The sequence below is a fragment of the Trachinotus anak genome, unplaced genomic scaffold (assembly GCF_046630095.1).
Source record: "Trachinotus anak isolate AG129_WGS33_773 ecotype Australia unplaced genomic scaffold, CSIRO_AGI_Tana_v1 ptg000028l, whole genome shotgun sequence".
Taxonomy (NCBI): domain Eukaryota; kingdom Metazoa; phylum Chordata; class Actinopteri; order Carangiformes; family Carangidae; genus Trachinotus; species Trachinotus anak.
In genome coordinates, this window is record NW_027273879.1 from 22,275,240 (window position 1) to 22,295,217 (window position 19,978).

Here is a 19,978-nt window from a genome sequence, read left to right on the forward strand (position 1 = left end):
CATATCAGCTACAATGATCTGTAACTATTATTTAATCACACTATGAAGTTGGTGGAGGTCAGGATATCCTCATCAGAGGTTAAACCTGTGGCCCGTGTCCACATTAGTTGTTGGCGGCTGAACATGAAGGAAACAGCTCTGGTGTCTGGTCATTTCTCTGGGGTGTAAGAATTTGCCCTCAACATGAAGAGTGAAGATTGAAATCAGGCCATGGACCCCTCTGAATCTGTAATACATAAAAAATAGAAAGGGTTGGAAATGAGCTCAGATGGAAAACATGTGGCTGGTTGGCTTTGGGTTGATCCTGTTTGGCTGGTTCTCTGCTGTTCAGTTTGGTTCATATTGATGAAAGGTTCAAGGTTTTTTAAATAAAAGAATATTTGATGAGCACAGAGCGACAACAACAGATCGTACCACCTCGTGAATCTGAACAACCTCAGGATACCTCATGAGGTCTCCTGGAGTCATGCTGGGTTCACTGTGGACACAGTCACAAACCAACGCAATGACAAAGCACATCCTGAATGTGGGCTACTGTGAGTCACTGGGTCAGGGTGTCTTCAGACCCTGAGGGTCCCAAATCCCCCACAGCTCTACTGCTTATGAGTTGGTTTTTGGTTATTTGATTAACTTCAGGAATTTTCACTGCTTAAGCACAACATCAGCTCATGGACAACTGTTTTGTTAACCGATGTTAAGGTCCTGTCTTTGGGAGGGGCCCTGTGTCTAATCAGCACCTTTAACAGGTTGTTGAGGCCCCGCTCCTGCTATTATGTGTTGAAATAATGTGAAGTAAACTCATCATCATCAACCCTCCATCCAGGTGGGTTTGACTTGTGTTAACTGTGTCAGTTGTTATCTTGAGATGAGACTCATTACCTCATCAACACCAGCTCCATGCTCAGATTCATCATCATTAAAGAGACTGACAGTGAGTCTGTGACTGTTATAATGACTTTTTCTACAGACATTTGTGCACAAGTTGTTCACATAGTATAAAAAGTCGTATAGTGTCTAGAGATGCAGTATTTTCCAACAGGGCTGTACTCCTCCATTGTTCAGGTTAATATTCTGTGTTTTAAGATTATTGATGTGAACCTGCCTCATTCAGTTTCTCATCCTTTACTGTGTTTCTAACCAAAGTCATCAAAACTGGAATAAATAAATTTTCACCTCCATATGTCCCATAAATAAGACTGAACTTTTGAATGTCCAGAGGCTCTGTATTCACTGAAGGCTACAATAAAAACATTAGTGAGCTTATGATATAACTGGGTCATTAAATCATAAATCGTCTGTGCTGTTATTAGGATGAATGAATGTTTCACACCTGTTAGGTTTTGCGATATCTGTGTAAGATATCTGACATTTAGATTTTGACATTTAGACTCATGTGGAGTCCAGACCAGAACAGGGTGAGTCCTCTGTGAAATCAGTACGGTTGATGTTGAATGTGGATATTTCTTGAGTAGAGTTTTGTCTTGACAATTGACAAGCAAAGGTCAGAGGTCACCACACACATTAGAATTTGTCCCGATGCCTGATGTTATGAATCCATCCTACACCACACAGCTAAGCTGATGGAGTCTGACTGTGGTACAGTGCCGGGCACCTCCATCGACTTCACTGTACAGTTACATACACATCCACTAGGGGGCAGTAGGTAAAGGAGAAAGGAGGTGGACACCAGAGCTTTTGGATGACATGATGACAATGTTGACACTGACTGTCGGAACTGTTGTATCAGACTGATGTGATGATGTTTTCAGTCCTGTAGACAGAAAGGTGAATGCTATGGAGGCTAAGACATTTGAATGTGGTAGTGATGGAGACAGTGTTTCCATGGATGAATGTCAGGGTTTTGGAGTGTGGTTCATTGATGGCGTTATTGTGGGTTTATGGTGGACTGAGCAGCTGTTTACTGTCATGTGCTCTGTTGCTGATGGAGATGAGACCTGTGATGGTTGTGCTGTTTGTGTGCTTAAACATGTTAACAGAGCTGCATTGGTTGTTGGAGCATGCAGCCCTGCGGGCCCCCACATGATGATGATTCTTTGAGGCAGTGAGGAGTGGGGCTGGTGAAAGTTGAAGTGGTAGTACTACTCATTATCATTACATCTATGAAGGACAAAGTGACATGAGCATAAATCAACAAATGAATAAATGCAAATCAAATACATGAATGAAAAATGACATTTCTGTATTTTTACATCTATTTATTCATTTATATATTTATCTATTCATGTAAAAAGACAGAAATAAATATATGAATAAATCTAGAAATGAATAAATAAATACAAATGTATATAAGAAACAATTAAATACATGCACAAATAAATAAATATCATTTGTCATTACCATTTATTTTGCATTCACTCATGCCTAATTATTTATTCACTTATTTACATTTATACTCAAAGGACATTTTTTTGTTGATCAAACATTACATCAAACTTCATGGAAATTGTCATATTTCTTTTCAACATACCTTCCTGAAGCATACATTGTGACCTGATGATGGTGCTATAAATTAGTGACTGTATGTTACCAAAGAGTTTTCTGTTTACACTTCCAGAGACACGAGGACTGATTCTGAGTCTCTGACACCCTGATGATTGTCTGTTCGCTTTGTGTTTGGTCTCCTCCAGCTCCTGACTGAAACATCTAAATGCTCCTCTGTGCTCAGAAGCTGCTCTCTGACTCAGTCTGGTAGAGGACAGTGGCTCTTTAAAGCTGGGTTACTGAAATAAGCCTGATGAGAACAGAATTTGTTGTAAAACCAAAGCAAGGCATTAAAATATGCTAAAACACCTCATCCAGCTAAAGGGAACTGCAGAGTTTATTCATATTCTTCACTGTTACTACAGAAGCATTGTTAGTGCAGCTTTAAGTACAGTTTTGAAAGCAGGACAAAGACAAACCAAGCTTCTGTTGCAGTTTTGTACAAAATAGAAATTATATTTTAGAAAAGTCGACAGAGCATAGTTGTGAATGTTCTGTGTTTCCACTGAATGAAGCTGGTTTTCTCCTCTCTTCATGTCGTTCCAATTAAATGTGACCACAGATTTCCAGCATCTTCCTCTGAGTGTGAATGGGCTCTGTGGGGCCTGATTCAGCAGGGGCCATGACTTGAATGAGAAAGAGTGTTTCCTGTTGGGAAATATTTCTTTGTCCAACAGTCTGAAAAACCTCCTCATGTGAGTGTCTATGTTTTTTAATGACATTTGGGTTGTTTCAACATTCACATGTTTTCATGACTCATTCTCAAGTTCACTATTTCAGACTGCACGTGAAGCAGGTCGATAGAAACACAGCTGCTCTTCCACTATGGTATTTGTACTCTCACAGAAGGAGAGCATCAGAAGTGTGGACAAACAGAATGAGATCATTTGATTATAAATTGTTTAAAGCAGTAAGTATTGATCTTCCTGAGATGGTTGTCCACAGAAATATTTCATTCATTAGCCCGACAGTGTCAGGGAACAGTGTTTGTAAAAGGCTCTGACCTGATTTGAGGGGTATTCTTCACTAATTATGTTCAACATCACCGGGGAATATTTTTCCATACAGTGAGGTCACTTATTACAAGTTCTACTTTTTTCTGCTAATTGTGGTGTGACTTTTACTCTGTGGGATTTCCTTAAACTATAACACTTCCCCAGTGAGATGATGCGTATCAGTTCAGCTTGGTTATTGTTTAATGACAGAGTCAGTTCTGTGTGTCTGTAATACAGACTCCATTAAAGAGAGAAAAAGAGATGAACGTGTTCAAAATACAAAGGAGAGTGAGGAAGAGAAGGAGAGGTGAGGTGAGGAAGATGGAGAAATAAGTCCTTGATGATTTTCTTCACAACTCTCCACAAAGTTTTTCATACATCTGAGTTTTAGCTGAAACTGTGTCACAGGGCTAACAGTGTTATTATGGGAGGACCATTTTCTAATTTCTCCTCTTAGTCTTGCCCCTCCCCCCTCTGTCTCTCCTCCGGTCTCTCCCCTCCCTTCTCCTCATTGCAGGAGGTGCAGGAGACTCTTTCCTGTGCTTCACTCAGAGTTTCATCTCCCGTCACTCCATCCTCCTGAATCCCAGACAGAGCTCCAGCTGCTGCTTCACAGGCCTGCCAGGTGAACCGTGCCACCTGAAGAGCAAACACCAGCCCACACAGGTATGTGATCAACAGCCTCTCTTTGTTCTTAAGTAACAGCTCTAGGTTACCGTTCATTTAACTTTTAACTTAGTTTACTTGATTAATCAACCAGTTTCTTTGGAAAAAAGAAAGAAAATCTATTGTCTAAAAAGGTAAAAATATGGATATTAAACGATCAGTTCAACTAAAAAACATTTAGATAATTGTGGTTTAAATTGTCCAGTTGTACAGTCTCAGTGACAAATATTTCAAAATCTGGGAAAATGAAACCAAAACTATCTCCTGGACTGGACGCCACTAGAGGTAAGTGAGAGAAAAAATGTTTTAAATGTGAACTGAATCTTTAAATGGAGTATTTGTAGTGAATGGTGTCATATATAACTGAACATGATGTCCAGTCATCTTCTCATTGACATTAAATGTCAAATATCTTTATCTCATGAATTCTGCTCTCCTAAAAAAGTTTCACAGCAGTTAAATCTAAGTTGGAAATATAATTAACACAACTGTATATTGAAGACTGTGTTAATACAATACTCACAAGACACATGTTTAAAGATGTATTCTCCTGTTGGTACAAGACTGGTCACTTCCTAATGTGATTTATAGATAATCCACTGTCCTTGTGCAGTTCATCTGAAGCTTCAATAGTCTGAGTAAATTAAGTGAAAGTCATTTCTTTGTATCCTCACTGAGCAGCAGCTCCAGGCTCACTGAGCCACTCTCTCTGAAAACTTTCACCATGTGGAACATTTTCTAATCACTCAGAGGAAATGAATTAAAGGTATCTGTTCGCTGACAGTTTCTACGTCAACATAAAGACAGAAAAATGCGTTTCATGTTTCAGCTATGTTCAGTCCAACATTACAACGTCACACATGGATTAATGAAGACCAGAAATCATTCATTCCAGTGGAGGGTGAAGTATGGACAGTAATGAGCTAATGCCACCATCCGGGCACACATACATTTAACCTGAAGGACTGAGCTTCACCTTCAACAAAATATTACGTAAACAGTTAAAATTTTTGCACAGCAGAAAGCAGAAAGATTACTAACGTTAGCATAAGCAGCTGTTTACTCACCAGTCTAGAGGACATCAGCATCAAACTTCTTCCTTTACTCACCAACATCTGTCTCCAGAGGTGGAGTGGTCTCTGTTCTTCTTCTGAAGTTAGCTTGCTAACAGCTAACCCCGGTCTCACTTTCTGATGGTGACTCACTGTAGCCTCCAGTCCGTCCTGAAGACGTAGCTGCTCAGAGGATGTATTGTAACCTTCTGTATAGTAAACACAACAACATCTGAAGCTCTTGGCGACAGTCACTGTCACCATTGGTCCCCAGGAAGAAACCACCTTAAACGGCAAAAAAAGGAAACATACCTTTAATACCCCTTTAATAACACGCATCACTACTACCACTGACAGTAATGGACATGTTTATTTTCTGCAGCAGGATGCAGAGGATCAGAGAAGGCATTCACATACGCACCATGAAGGCGAAGAGGAAAGTGGAGGAGATCTCCAAAGAGGACATCCAGGCTTTCCTCAAGAAGAACGCCTTTGTGCTCTTTACAGTCGGAGCAGTTGTTGTAGGTGTGTATGCCTCTGTTATCCAAGTGGAAATGTCTCAGACCTTATTCAGTCATAGTCCTGTCAGACACACATACACATAATTTACAGACCTGCCCTGTGTCTCTCTGCAGGTGTGGTTCTGGGATTCGCGCTCCGCCCCTATAAGATGACCTATCGAGAGGTGAAGTACTTCTCCTTCCCTGGAGAGCTGCTGATGAGGATGCTTCAGATGCTGGTTCTGCCCTTACTCATCTCCAGTCTGATAACAGGTACAACACCTTCACACATCATGTTACTGTTCCGTCAGTGGATAAAGGACCTGGTAGAATTCAGTTTCTTCTTCTGTGGTCATGTGACATGAAGATCGTCAACATTATATGATCTCTTCCTCAGCCGCTACACTGAGTCTCTGCAGTGTAAATGAATCAGTGGTGAAGCAGTGACTGTGATCTGTCTTCAGCTACACTCACACACCAATATTTAATGATAATGATTTATTTATGAGATCTGACTGTTCACATAATGTTATGTGACCAATATCTGAAACCAGTCTGAACAAGCTCAGGTCATGTGTGTTTGTTGGTAAACCAATGAGGTGCAGACAGAAATGATGATGACTTAAGCCTGGTCACCATGCCCTCCTTACAGTGGTGACTGCACTGAACATTATGCAGCTTCACCCTTAACTTTGGAGGTCATAGTTTGAAGATGGTTTGGTCTCATCACAACAGCTCACACCTCAACAGATCCATGAGCAAAGGTTTAGAATTGCTGACAGATAAACTTCCATCACTGCCATCTGTACAGACACAACACCAATGTGGCTAAAACTAACTTGTTATCTTGTTATCCATCTGGGAGAACTCTGTCCCCTAGAAAAATCTGCATGACTAAATTGTTTTCATTACTTTGTGGTGATAAGCTGTGGATTATGTTTTTATGTAATGAGGAAATGTTTTCAGTCACAGATATGTTGATCCTGAACGTCTCAGTAAAATATTCACAGACAACATGTTTGTTTTCCACTTTGATATCTAAATCTTCACCTGTAGTGACTCCACATCATTAAACTGATATATGGTTCTGTTCAGACTCTCACAGTTGTAGATCCTGGTCTGGTTTACTACAGAAAAAATTCAGGGTGACTTTAGACATCTAACTTAAACCACCATCTTTCACTGAGCTTGACCAAAGAGCTGTTGTTGTCGTCTAAACCACAGACAAGACTAACTCCATTTTCACAAACTACCTTTTAAACCTGTGTTTTACAAAAAGACTGAGGACACATATCAGGTGCAGCTGCCTGGATTAGAAACCGTCTAACTCCAGTGTGATAACACATGAGGAGTTATGGTAACTAGTGACAAACATTAGTATCATTCAAACTGTGAAAAGACCAACAGGATTTTTCAAATAGACACAATAATATATAAAGAATTTGGTTGTATTGTTGCTGAGAGAGAACAGCTATTACATCTCAGTAGAGGTGGTTCATTGGGAGGTCATCTTTACAAACCAGTGACCACTGTGGATTCCAGCTTCTCGCCCCCCAGCTCGGTGATGAAGAGGCTCCCTTACAGAGGAGACCTGGTTCAGATCAGTCACAGAAGCCGCCTCATCCTCGTGGCCTCTAACTGCTCCAGTCTGTTCCTAAAGTGTCAGTGTCTTGAGTTTGTATTTATAATATATAATATCTGTCATTGATCTTTCTGAAAAGCTGAACCATAACTGGGCCAAAGGTCTGAATGAGCCTTTAAACAGACTTGCTGTACTTGATCCTGAAGGAATAACATGTTACAGATGTATTTTCACATCTTTTGTTTCTTCAATGTTTCTTCTCTGGGATAATCTACTTCAGGTTTATTATGGTCAGCTTTGATCACTTTATCTTTGTTTCTGAGAAAACGTGTTTTTTACTTCAGTTTGGTAAATACTGCAATACCCATGAGCCTCAACTTAGTCGCTACAGAGAAGCTGCAGATTGTGTCATCAGATGTTTGGGTTCAGTTACACATGTAACTTCATTTTCAATTAGTTGGTTGACTTTTTCCACTGAAATGCATCTTGGGAATTCTAGTACACATTCCTCCTCATGTTTTTAACATTTTATCAAAGAATAAAATTATATCTAATGTGGTTACTTATCTTTTGTAGCAATTCAACTGGGAGAGTTTGTTGCCTATTCAAGCCTTTAAACTGTCAAATAATTGAGTGTAAAACACTGGACCCTTCTCACCATCAATGGTCACCATCTTGGCTACACAGTGGAAAAACAGGGACCTGAAAATGCTGACAGAGGAGGAGACACTGTCGGCACAGGTCGTGGCATAATTTCAACTTCCGACAACTGCAGTCACATGTTGTCATTTCAAGCAGGGAGGACGAGCCTACATGCTAGAAGGCACCCCGGCCAGGAAGTCGCTTCTGACTTTCACCATTGAACCTCCAGGATCCTTCAACTTCTCAAAGCCATCAGAGTAGAAGAAGTGGATTTAGAAATTTGAGAGTTTCAGACCAGCAAATAATTTGAACAAAATGTCTGAAGCTAACCAAGTAAATGCACTAGTGATCTCATATGTTTGGACCCCACTGTATTTTGTTCCAAAGGAAAACATGTTGTGAGATGTTTGATATAAGATTGATCACTGTCAGAGAGGATGTAATTCGATAAAGACCTCAACCTGACGAAAGCTATCACAATGGCTAGACAGACTGGTTTGAGAGGAGAAATGATTGCTAAAAAAGCATCTATGGGTGCTGTGCCCATTTAGAGAGGTAAACTGCACAAACACAAAGTCAAGAAATAGACACAGCGACAACCAAGAGCTAAGAAAACAATGCAGAGTTTGGTGGAACACAAAGCATGCCCCACATGTAGTATATCACTATTTGATCCAGTAAGACAGTGCTCACGGGTGCACAATATTTCACCAAACTGGATGTGAACATGGACTTCTGGCAGATTCCCCTGTCTAAAGAATCAACTCTCTATACCACCGTCCTCATGCCGTCTGGGTGTTTGACTGCCTGCCTTTTAGTGTCACCTCCACCCAGAACATTTCCAGAACATGGTGGTGACTGAGGTTACCACAGGCCTAGAGGGTGTTGTCTGCCACATGGATGATATCTTCATCTCTAGGATGAGGATGAGGATCCTAGGGTGCACGCTGTCCAGGAGTGAGCAGAAAAAGCCAGTGTCATACTCAATATGTGCGAGATTGGGAAAGGAGGAGGTAAAGTTTCTTGGTTACATCATCTCAGCTGTTGGCATGAGGCCAGATCCACACAAAACAAGAGCTGTGCAGGCATGAAAGAGCCAATGGCAAATCATCCAGGGAAGTTAAAACCAAATCTGGCTGAATAAGACAAACCACTGAGAGACTTGCTGTCCAGAAAAAAACAGCGGTGCTCGGGTCAGGACTAACAGAAGGCATTTTACAGCCTCAGAAGTGGGCTCTCCTCTGCACTAGTCCTCCAGCTGTATGACCCTAAAGCTGCTGAAAATATCAGATTCTCTCTGTAGATTTGTAGAAACAGGACATGTCAGCCCAGCAAGGTCCACAGATGTTAGTGTTCATTGTACTACATGGTTTCAGAGACACCCAGAGACCTGGAGACAATGGCCCACAATTCTCTGGACATGACATGAAAGAGTTTGTGGTTAACCACAGCTTTGACTATGTGACCAGCAACTCAAAATACCGAGCTAGGTGTTGAAACTCTGAAGAACTTGCTCAAAAAAGCCAGAGACCCCAATCATGCCTCATTGGCCTGCAGAGCCACACCTATGAGTAATGGCTACAGCCCTGTCCAGCTACTCATGGGTCACTGCCTTTGCACCACATTGCTTACCCTTCTAGAGAGAATGTAGCTGATTCTCCCAGCATCAGGAGAGGGCAAAAAGATGGATGGATGCACAATCCATAGGCACAAGGCACAGAGACATATGACCATACAGCCCAGCCCACAGATTTACCTGGTCAGCATCCGCAAGGGACACTGAGGAGGAATCATGATCATCTTGTGCTGATACCAGCGCCAGAGTGTCAGGGTGAGAATCAACATGAGCACCAGCTGAAAATGGACACATCTGCAGAAACAGGTTTGAGGACTCAGTTGCAAACAACAAAATCTCAGAGCATCATGAGAGCAAGGACGTAAAACATGAAAATCGTAAATGGACACAGAAGGCAACTCGAGAAACAGAGCCTCACAAACTGCATTTATACTAAACCATTTCAGAGAGGTGATTCCAGTGACTTTTGATCACACAGAAACACACATATGACCAAATGTGACCAGCAAAACAAATAGGTGGACCTTTGCAACTTTTGTCAAATGGATGTGGGCGTTGTTTCATCTGAACTAGGTTGGAAAAACAATCGACACTACCAGGTCATCAAAAGAGAGGAGCGTGATTATTTTCTGAATAAGGTCTTTGTTATTGGCTGGAGAAATACACCTCACTACTGTGCAACATCACAGTTGGCTGTGGTTGTGGTGTGCAACAGTATTTTTCCACACAAGCAAAAAATGTCTGAGCTTTGCTTCCAAATCGTTTATGTTACAAAAGAAAAACCTTTAACAAAAATGTGATAATGTGTTAATAATCCGAATGTCCATTTAAAGATTTTTATTGAACTATTGGTGGTAAAGAACTACCCATTACTTCATAATCTATGTACTGATTTAGAACAAACATCCTGGACAGGGAAAACATCACCTCATGAATTGGTGCTGACAGAGCATTTTGTTTGTAAAGAATATTTTTCATGTCTTAATACTCAGATCAACTGTGTTTCCACCCTCTGTCCATTAGGAATGGCAGCTCTGGACAGCAAAGCCTCAGGAAAGATGGGCATGAGAGCTGTGATTTACTACATGACCACGACTTTCATTGCAGTCTTCATAGGTATCATAATCGTCCTCATCATCCACCCAGGAAAAGGATCAAAAGATGAGTTTGGGAAGCAGCAGACGATAGAGCAAGTCAGTCCTGCTGACGCCTTCTTAGATCTGATCAGGTAGCCTGCATCTCAGTAAGGAAGTGAGAACAACGTTCACTTCACAAGTTTGACAGTAACTGGTCAACACTATGTCTTAATCACTGTGATTTCTCATTTCAGAAATATGTTTCCACCGAACTTGGTCCAAGCCTGCACACAGCAGGTGAGCTGTACATTTTTACTAAATCTGCAGTGCTTTGTATCCAACAACTCTTACAACAGGTCATAGCCCCTGCAGTGTTCATTACATCCCGACAAAATAAAGAATCTAACAACCTTTCTACTATTCTTCAGAACCTCTTTATCCTCTGAAGAGCATGCATGGGCTCAGGAATCTGTCCATTAGAGTTTGACTTTTCAAGAGGAAACTTTATCCCGATAGTGTGGTAGAGGAAAGGCCACTGATAGAACACTTTATTAGGCCTTAAATTTGGCTCCGGGCTGACCCATCCTGATTCAAGTAGGCCCTTGCCCAACCGAAGGCCGACAGCTCACTACATTTTTCAGACAGAACCCAAGGCCAGCCTTGAAAGTTACCTCAAACCAGCATGAATATGTCAATATCCCTGTGACATGTCGGGCAATGGACACTAATTAATGATCACCGGAGGATGAACCCCTTGAGGGCCATGTATATGTGCATCTACATTTACTCACTCTTATCCAAAGCAACTTACAAGTGAGGTTGATGAGTGACGCTTCAGGTCAGTAGAGACCTTGGTGTCAGGATTCAGTTCTACATCTGTTTAATAAGTGAGGGAGATCAGGTAAAGAAGTGAACTGAAAGTCAGAAGGGGTTAACCTGGGAGCAGTGCTATAGTAAAGGCCAATAGGTCACCAGGAGTCAGAAACCCTTTGACCTGATGGCGCCACTAGAGCAGACATCAGGGGTCCAGAGCATTTATGGAACAGTAATTTAACACAGAATTCTGTTACCTGATTCTGAAGATTGTGATGAGGACAGTCTGCTTTAGCCTCACCAAACTCCACTGGTGTAACCTCAGTCCTTTAATTCTGTCATTCTCCAGTTCAAAACCAAATATGGAAAGCGAGTGATCCATGTGACAGTGACAGTGAACGACACCCTCTTCAACTCAACCAATGGCACCCAGGAGGTGATGGAGATCACCCGGGAGGAAGTGATCCCAGTGCCGGGTCAGGTGAACGGGGTCAATGCCCTTGGGCTGGTGGTCTTCTCCATGTGCTTTGGCTTGATAATTGGCAATATGAAGGAGCAGGGCCAGCTCCTGAGGGATTTCTTCGACAGCCTCAATGAAGCGATCATGCGTCTGGTTGCCATCATCATGTGGTAAGACTTCTCTTCCAGGGAAGGTGTTTCTTATTGAACAATGTTGCCATCAGGTCAACAACTCACTCTTCCTCTCCTCCGCTCAGGTATGCCCCCATTGGTATCCTGTTCCTCATAGCAGGAAAGATTGTGGAGATGGATGATCTGACACAGATGGGTGGCCAGCTGGGCATGTATACCATCACAGTCATCATTGGCTTACTTATCCATGCTGTTCTTATTCTTCCCACTCTTTATTTTGTCATCACTCGGCAGAACCCCTTTATCTTCATTGCTGGGCTCCTGCAAGCTCTAGTCACAGCCTTGGGGACCTCCTCCAGGTGAGTCGCTTCCAACACTTCCACACTTACCTGAAACAATCAGTCTGTACTTGTTTGCAGCCAAATTCATGGTTAGATGAGTATGTATCATAGTTTTGAGCACAGAGACTGGTGGAAACAGCTCTGTCAAAAGGTAAAAACAGGCAAACATCAAGTCAAGTTCGTTATTGTCACTTTCATGGTACACACCTGGCATACCTGGAAGCAAGATATTGTTCTCCACTGCAAAGGGACAAGACACCATAACATACTCACAATTAAGAGATAAACACAGAAAAGCAGTAATAGTAAATATAAATATAAGAAAGTACATTTAAAATGACTTCATCAGTCTATAGACAGAGAGAGACAAAGTGGTGGCGCAGCGTGGGTCAGTTCATGAACCTGTTTGATAGAAGTGTCAGTATTCTTGTTGACTCATCACACAGGGCCCAGAAGCTGTTTAATGTCAGAATCATGGGGTTTGCATCTAAAGAGTAGTACGAAAGGTTTGAAGTTCAGTCACACAGCTACTTCACTCACCTTCACACTATGATAACACTGAATAACTTGAAGATTTTCTCAGCGCTCCCTGTTGTCTCTGTTTTGACAACTGTAACATGACACCCATCTCTACTGACATATGATTAAAAAAATGCTGTATTGTCACATTTTGCTGTAAATAAAACAGTTCATGGCCTCAGGAACTGTGGGGGCTGGGGCCTGAATTAGCATTAGCTGCTAAAGTTAGCAATGCTTTCCCATGTAACTGCTGTGTCAGTTTTCAAATGTGTATATTTACATTCCCACTCATGGCTCACCAGGATTTTAACAAACCCTGCAACATATATGTACAATCCAACACAGACAACTCTCCTGGAAGCCGTTTCCTCCTGTTTCAAGTCAGTCACTGACATCAAACACAGATATTAGAGTTGTTCAGTACATCTTAAAGCCTTAAACTGAACTGACGACACTGAAGTATCACTGTCACTGACTAAATCAGAAGTTTTCAGCAGTGGAGCTCCTCAATGCAGAGTTGTACTGTTCCTGGTTCAAGCTGACTGAGTCATGAGCTGAAGAGTTTGTTCCTGAGCTGTTAGCCTGAAAACCTGAGCTTATACAGGACTGTTGAACTGAATGTACAGTTTGAACCAAACTCATTACTGAACTGAAGAATCAGAATCAGCACCAAACATCTCAGTGATCTGAAGTGTTTCTGCCCCCCTCCCCCCCAGCTCAGCCACCCTCCCTGTCACCTTTAAATGTCTGGAGGAAAACAACAGAATCGATAAGCGCATCACACGTTTCGTGCTGCCTGTGGGTGCCACCATCAACATGGATGGAACAGCTCTGTATGAGGCGCTGGCGGCTATCTTCATTGCTCAGGTCAACAATATGGAGATGAACTTTGGTCAGATCATTACCATAAGGTAAGAATTAAAAACAGAGAAGGATAATGTAAAAAGTTCCAGCAGTGAAAGTCAGTGTTAGATCTGTCTGTTTCTCTTCAAGTATCACAGCAACTGCAGCCAGTATTGGAGCTGCTGGCATCCCTCAGGCAGGCCTGGTCACCATGGTGATTGTACTAACCTCTGTTGGACTTCCTACTGATGACATCACTCTCATCATTGCAGTTGATTGGTTTCTGTGAGTAATGCTCTATCATGAATGTGTGAACAATAATACAGTGTAACAGCCAGTCAAACACAGGCTGAAGTGCTCTAACTGTATCTCATATCTCTACATGAATCATCGCTGTAATTTTAAAGGTCAAAAGCAGCTCTGTATCTACTACCACCTAGTGACACACTTCTCCTGCCTCCCTGGAGTCTTGCTCTACATCCTCCCTTTTGTATTGAATATTTTCTGCAATGGGTTTTAACATAGAAACATAATTAGGTTTCCCAAATTAATCATTTCAATTAGAATACCCTTCCCAGAAATTACTCAGCTAACTGGGGTAATAAGAAGAAACCCTCCTCTTAACTAGGATGGACCAAATATGAATGTCCTGCCTTCGTGAAGCCTCGCTAACCCAGGGCCTTTCTGACACTGAAGTACAGCCTCCAACAGAAGAGCATACATTCTAAACCTGAGCAGTGTTTCATAAAGCAAGATTACCAGTTAATGCAGGGTTACCAGCTCCTTCTTGGATTGGTCCAGACAATAAACAGTCCAGTCCAGACCCCCATGGTACCAGAATTTAGATGTATGGATTACTGTGAACAAATGAGATATGACATGTTAATTAAGAAGCTTTATAGGTACTGGTACACTTTTTTTTTACCCTCAGATAGAGGTAGGCTAGCTGTTTCCCCCCATTTTCAGTCTTTACACTAAAATAAGCTAAGCTAACAATCTGCTAGCTGTAGCTTCATATTTAGTGTACAGACATGAAACTATTAGCAAGTGAATAATTTTGAATTTCCCAAAACCAGGCACTATTTCTTTAACTTTGTTGTTATCACAAAGGTTTAAAGGAGCTATTATAAATTTTTGCTATAGCTACATAGCTAACATTAGCATTAAAGACTGTTTACTTACAAGTTCAGAAGAAATGTTGTGATTTAAATATCAAACTTCAGTCTTTACTCAACAACATCTGTCTCCAGAGGTGGAGACAAACACCAATATTAACTCTTGTCTCTATTACATGTTTACTTGTGCTGGGGTTAGCATGCTAACCAGCTAGCCCCATCCCATCCCGTCACTGTGCGATGGCAACTCATTGTAGCCTACAGTCTGCCCTGAAGACATAGCTGTTCAGAGGAAATATTATTAGTCATTTAGTCATTTAGTCATTTAGCAGACGCTTTTATCCAAAGCAACTTAAAGAAAGGGGAACAATCAAGGTTAAGTGCGATAAGAAGTGTTTGCGCAGCAATAAGTGCTAGTGACGATTCTTTAAGTGTAGATTTGTCAGGTAGTGCTAGGAGAGAAGGTGCTCTCTGAAGAGCTGGGTCTTCAGGAGTCTTTTAAAGGTAGAGAGGGATTATAACCTCTGGTATTATAAAGACAGGTATGGCTGAAGCTTTTGTCAAGAAACAATTACCACCACCTGCTCCTGACAAACATTAAACCATGTTCAGCAGCAGAGAAAACTTACAAATAGCCCCTTTAAATTTTGACTAGACTGCAACAGTGGGGCCCTATAATCATGAATGTCCTTGACTGGCTGATCATATTTCCATCACTGAGCGCCTCCTCACTGAGTTGGAGTTTCTGGCTCCATCAGGTTCTATCAGGATGTGTTTACAGCTGCAGTGTTACTAACTCAGCTCATTGTCTCTAAATTTAGAGACTTTATTCAAACAGTCTGTGTATAAACCTGGTCCAGGTCTGGACCATGTATGGATGCCAACTGGGGGATAAGCTCTACACCTCTTGTTAAAGACAGTCTACTGAGCTGCTCTGGTTTCCCGGCTGATGGAACACCTCCAATACACTGAGCCTTGTCGCCATCATCGCTAACTGCTGAAGAAACTAGCAGGTCTGAATATGTAAACAAAAGAAACACCAGCAACAGGAAATGAGACAATACACTTCCTGCAGCACAACAATAAAAGCCCTGGTGACAAAAAAGGGTTTCTGTACACTGAAATGCTCGAGGGCTTTTAGTTTGAAACAATTACAGGAAGAGTTGAGTTTGTATTAACACATAATACACCTAACTTTAACATGGAAATAGGAGTGAATGAAAACAAGGCTTTGTACTAGAATCAAGGTGAAACCAGTCCTACAGATCAAACAGAGGAGTCAGACATAAAGAGCTGCCTCTGATAAAAGTCTATGTTGCTCTGGAGTCCAGGTCAATAAAAACTGATGTGGATCCAGACTGAGGCTGAGACACAATTTGGATTTACTCCTGGGTATGATGGCCTGGGTTCGATTCCAGCCTGTGGCCCTTTGCTGTATGTTTCCTCTCTTTCTCTCTCCCCAACTTTCCTGTCTCTCTCTCTCTCTCTCTCTCTCTCTCTCTCTCTATGACTGTAAAAAAGGCAAAAGCCTGAAAAAATTACTTTAGAATAGGAAAGCTATTCTGTCTCTTCTAACTTACTCTCTAGCTGAAATCTCAGCATTGTCTTTCATTTATCTGTCTGGTTATTTTGCCAGTCAACGTTGTGGTTATTAAATCAGGATTTCACCAGAGGCAGTCCAGCCATGTACTAGGTTTAGACCTGGTCTTGTTAATTGCAGCGCTGTGACAGAAACACATTTCTCTGTGAATACAGATCCCTGGGTTCAGACACCAACAATGAACAGAACAAATCTGTCCAGGGACCTTTTTTTCATCATCTTATGTGGCGGCTGTAGTTGAGGAGGTAGAGTATCCACTAATCAGAAGGTCGGTCGTTTGATCCCCTGCTCCTCCAGGTCACTTGTGTCTTTGGGCAAGATACTGAATCCATATTGCCCTTGATGGCAGTTCCATCAGTGTATGGCCATGTCTCCTCTTCTCCCCAAACCTGAGCTTCCCCACCCACTCACACCTGTTCCTAGTTTTCTCATCACCTCAGTCAATATTTAAACCTGCACCAGCTCCTTGTCGGTTTGTCTGGTTTTGTTTCTCCCTCTGTTCCTGCTGGTTGAGTTTTGTTACCTTTACCTGCTTGCCTGTGAACTTATCTGCCCGTTAATTCACCTGTCTGCCTGTAAGCTGGTTCACAGATCATCCTGTCTACCTTCCTTTGCTGCTGTCAGAAACCTTGAGTAAGACCTGACCTGCCTGTGTGTGAGTGGGCGGGGAAGATCAGATGAATGCAGATAAGGAACAGGTGAGTAGGTGGGTAAGAAGACAGGTGTTCAGATGGGGAGATGAAGGGACAAATATGGCCAGGGAGAAGTAAGCAGGACCAAGAGAAAGGGGGAACTCCTCCTGTTGTCTTGTCTGGGACTGTCTTATCCTTCAGGGATCTTAAGGTGTTGTAAGGTTTATGGTAAGACACATCACCCCTGAGACCATCCACTTTGTTTCTGTTCTGAATCTGGTGGTCAGCCTGCTCTGCCACGACATGATCTCATCCACGGCAAAGTTCAGGCCTTTCCATAAAACATTGGTTCTGCTGTAGTCAGCTCTTGTTCCAACAAGCTCAGGACCCACCTTTCCTCGTGTACAGCGCTTCTGTTGGCCTCATCTAAAGTCTGCTATTGTAGCCATAGTAGTTTGAACTAATACACTTATTTGCATTTAGCTTCCTGGTGAACTTGTTCATGTGCCTGGCAAAGATAACGTAACAACATGGCAACAGTCGTTCGTTCGAAGGACATCTGGAATATCCTGTTTAACCTGTTGCCACTGTAACCAGATAAAGTGGATAACCAGCAGAAGATGGATGGATGGATGGATGGATGGATGGACAGATGAATGGATGCATGAATGGGTGTTTATTATGAATATGAAGCAGTTATGACAGAGAAATCCTAGTTTAAATTTTAGTAACATATCTCAGACTATGAAAACAACAAAACAAGTAGATGTTAGTTGCATACATCTACATTATCTGTGTACCAAACATGTTTTCACACATTTTTGCCCTTTCATTGTCTCTGTTGTCTGGGTACAGGGACCGTCTGCGTACCACCACCAATGTGTTGGGGGATTCAATCGGAGCTGGCATCGTGGAGTTCTTGTCTCGACACGAGCTCCGCAGCAGAGACGTGGAGATGGGAAACTCGGTGTTGGAGGAGAAGGAGAGGAAGAAGCCTTACAAGCTCATCTCTCAGGATAGTGATTTTGAAAACGATAAACGTGCTCACAGTGAATCCAATATGTAATTCAACCTGTAACATCTGCCACATCTGTCCACACATACAAACACTGACAGCTGCTTCAGTTTGTGTGAGTGAGGACCTCCTGTGAGAGGTTGTTGTCAGCCATAGTTTTACTGTCATCACTAAACACTTTGGATTTGTTAACATTCCTTTTACGTCGTCGTCTCCCAGAAGTGATGAATTTCTTACAATACATTCCATCATCTAGAATGACAGAGAGCAAGTCCTTTAATTTATGCTTCTGCCATGTGCTTCAGATAGGACTGGTAGCTTCTGTTTTCTCTGTTTACTACTTTAATTATGTTTTAGAGTATAACGTCTTGTTACCCTCATGTAAAGGCAGAGGTGAAAGTGGGTTTCAGTGCATGTTGGATGAAGGATTTGGAGACTGAAGTGAAAGTGGTGTTTTGAAGCAGGAAAGCTGAAAGTAGAGAGTGAGCTGCTCGGTACAAACACTGATCATGAGGAAGGTGATGACTGCTGAAGATATTATATATTCAGACTTTTACCATTTTGTCACCAGGACTTAATTCAATCAACTTCAATTCAGATTTTATTTATTTTCCAAACAATAGCTCCTTAGTATTGTACTTATTACAAGTGTATTAGACATTTTATGATTTTTTTGTCTCAGTGATACAGGCTCAATTACAAGTGTGCACGTGCATGCGTGAGTGTGAATGAACTTTTTACTGACATTTTAATTTACTGTAGCCATGACAGCAGTGAATATGTCGGCTGTTAAGCCTCTGACTCATCATAAAGGTGTGAAACAGACATTCAAGATTTGACTGAACCCAGTAGCTTTTTGTGACAACAGTTGTATTAGTTTTTGTTTATTATAACTCCAGTGAAATAAACAGGAAAAAAGCCGTGTGTGTGTGTGTGTGTGTGTGTGTGTGTGTGTGTGTGTGTGTGTGTGTGTGTGTGTGTGTGTGTGTGTGTGTGTGTGTTTTTTAAAGTCGTTTCAGTGGGTTCACAACAGTCGTGGATCATCACTGTGTGTGGGGTCACGGTGAATGAATGAAATCTCACTTCCCTCTGTCTCCAACATTACAGCACATCAGTGAGTCTCACTGGTTGTCACATTTTCCTTCATCACCATGAACACACATACTGTAGTTTATTACACACCATCCAGCTACTACAGCACTAAATGTGGATTAATCCGCTGCTGAAAATAGTCCCCAACAAGTTCCCTATTTCCTCCTGTTTGAGTAATGTTAGGTAAAAATGACAGTGATCAGCTGAAATAACTTCCAAAAATGACCCAATTTAAACTCACATCAGTAAGAATCAATCAGTTGAGAGCTGAGAGCCATACCAGCCTCACCTTTAACACTGTCCAGTTCTTTTACATTCAACACACACACACACACACACACACACACACACACAAAGATTAACATTAAAGTCTGAACCAACAGGCAGCTGAATGGAATAAAGTTTGTTTTATGTGCAGTTTGTGTAGCTGCGAACAAACTGTCTGTGCTGTGTCATCAATGATATAACACAACAGCTGCAGTTTAATTTTGTAGTTCCTGTAGCATTTGTAAATCTAATATTGAAAGTAGTCTCTAACCACGGAGTGACGTAGTTTAGCTGCGAGCTAACAGACATCTCCTTAAAAACACACTGGATGGATTTCATGTTAGTGTCAGGTTCATTCAGGGCTAACCTGGATGACACTGGGTGATGATTCTCTGGTCAGATGTCTGTCAGCAGGGAGGGGTCTTCCCTCACTCTTGGGGGGCATCTGCAGGTATCTCTGATTCTGGAGCAGCGGGATCCAGATCTAACACTACAACACTCATCATTATTATCATTACTGTTATCATTATTGTTAATAACACCATTACCTATTAAGAGA

General features: G+C 41.7%; 1 protein-coding gene and 1 long non-coding RNA gene across 3 annotated transcripts; one reads left to right on the forward strand and one right to left on the reverse strand.

Moving 5' to 3' along the window:
* Window positions 1–4,029: 4,029 nt before the first annotated feature.
* LOC139611452 (excitatory amino acid transporter 1-like) lies at window positions 4,030–18,981 on the forward strand. Its single transcript, XM_071466149.1, has 10 exons — window positions 4,030–4,163; window positions 5,598–5,740; window positions 5,851–5,988; window positions 10,539–10,743; window positions 10,846–10,888; window positions 11,754–12,034; window positions 12,121–12,354; window positions 13,572–13,766; window positions 13,849–13,983; window positions 17,901–18,981. Exons 2-10 carry the CDS (start codon window positions 5,602–5,604, stop codon window positions 18,109–18,111), a joined length of 1,581 nt encoding a protein of 526 aa, XP_071322250.1. The 5' UTR covers window positions 4,030–4,163; window positions 5,598–5,601; the 3' UTR covers window positions 18,112–18,981.
* On the reverse strand, window positions 4,148–15,739 carry LOC139611454 (uncharacterized). Of its 2 annotated transcripts, XR_011686314.1 has the most exons (4): window positions 14,881–15,739; window positions 14,458–14,555; window positions 5,637–5,797; window positions 4,148–5,500 (listed from the first exon to the last, which is right to left on the reverse strand). It is a non-coding gene; the product is annotated as an uncharacterized lncRNA (long non-coding RNA). The 2 variants fall into 2 exon arrangements; XR_011686313.1 differs by having other exon boundaries at window positions 14,458–15,739.
* Window positions 18,982–19,978: the final 997 nt, after the last annotated feature.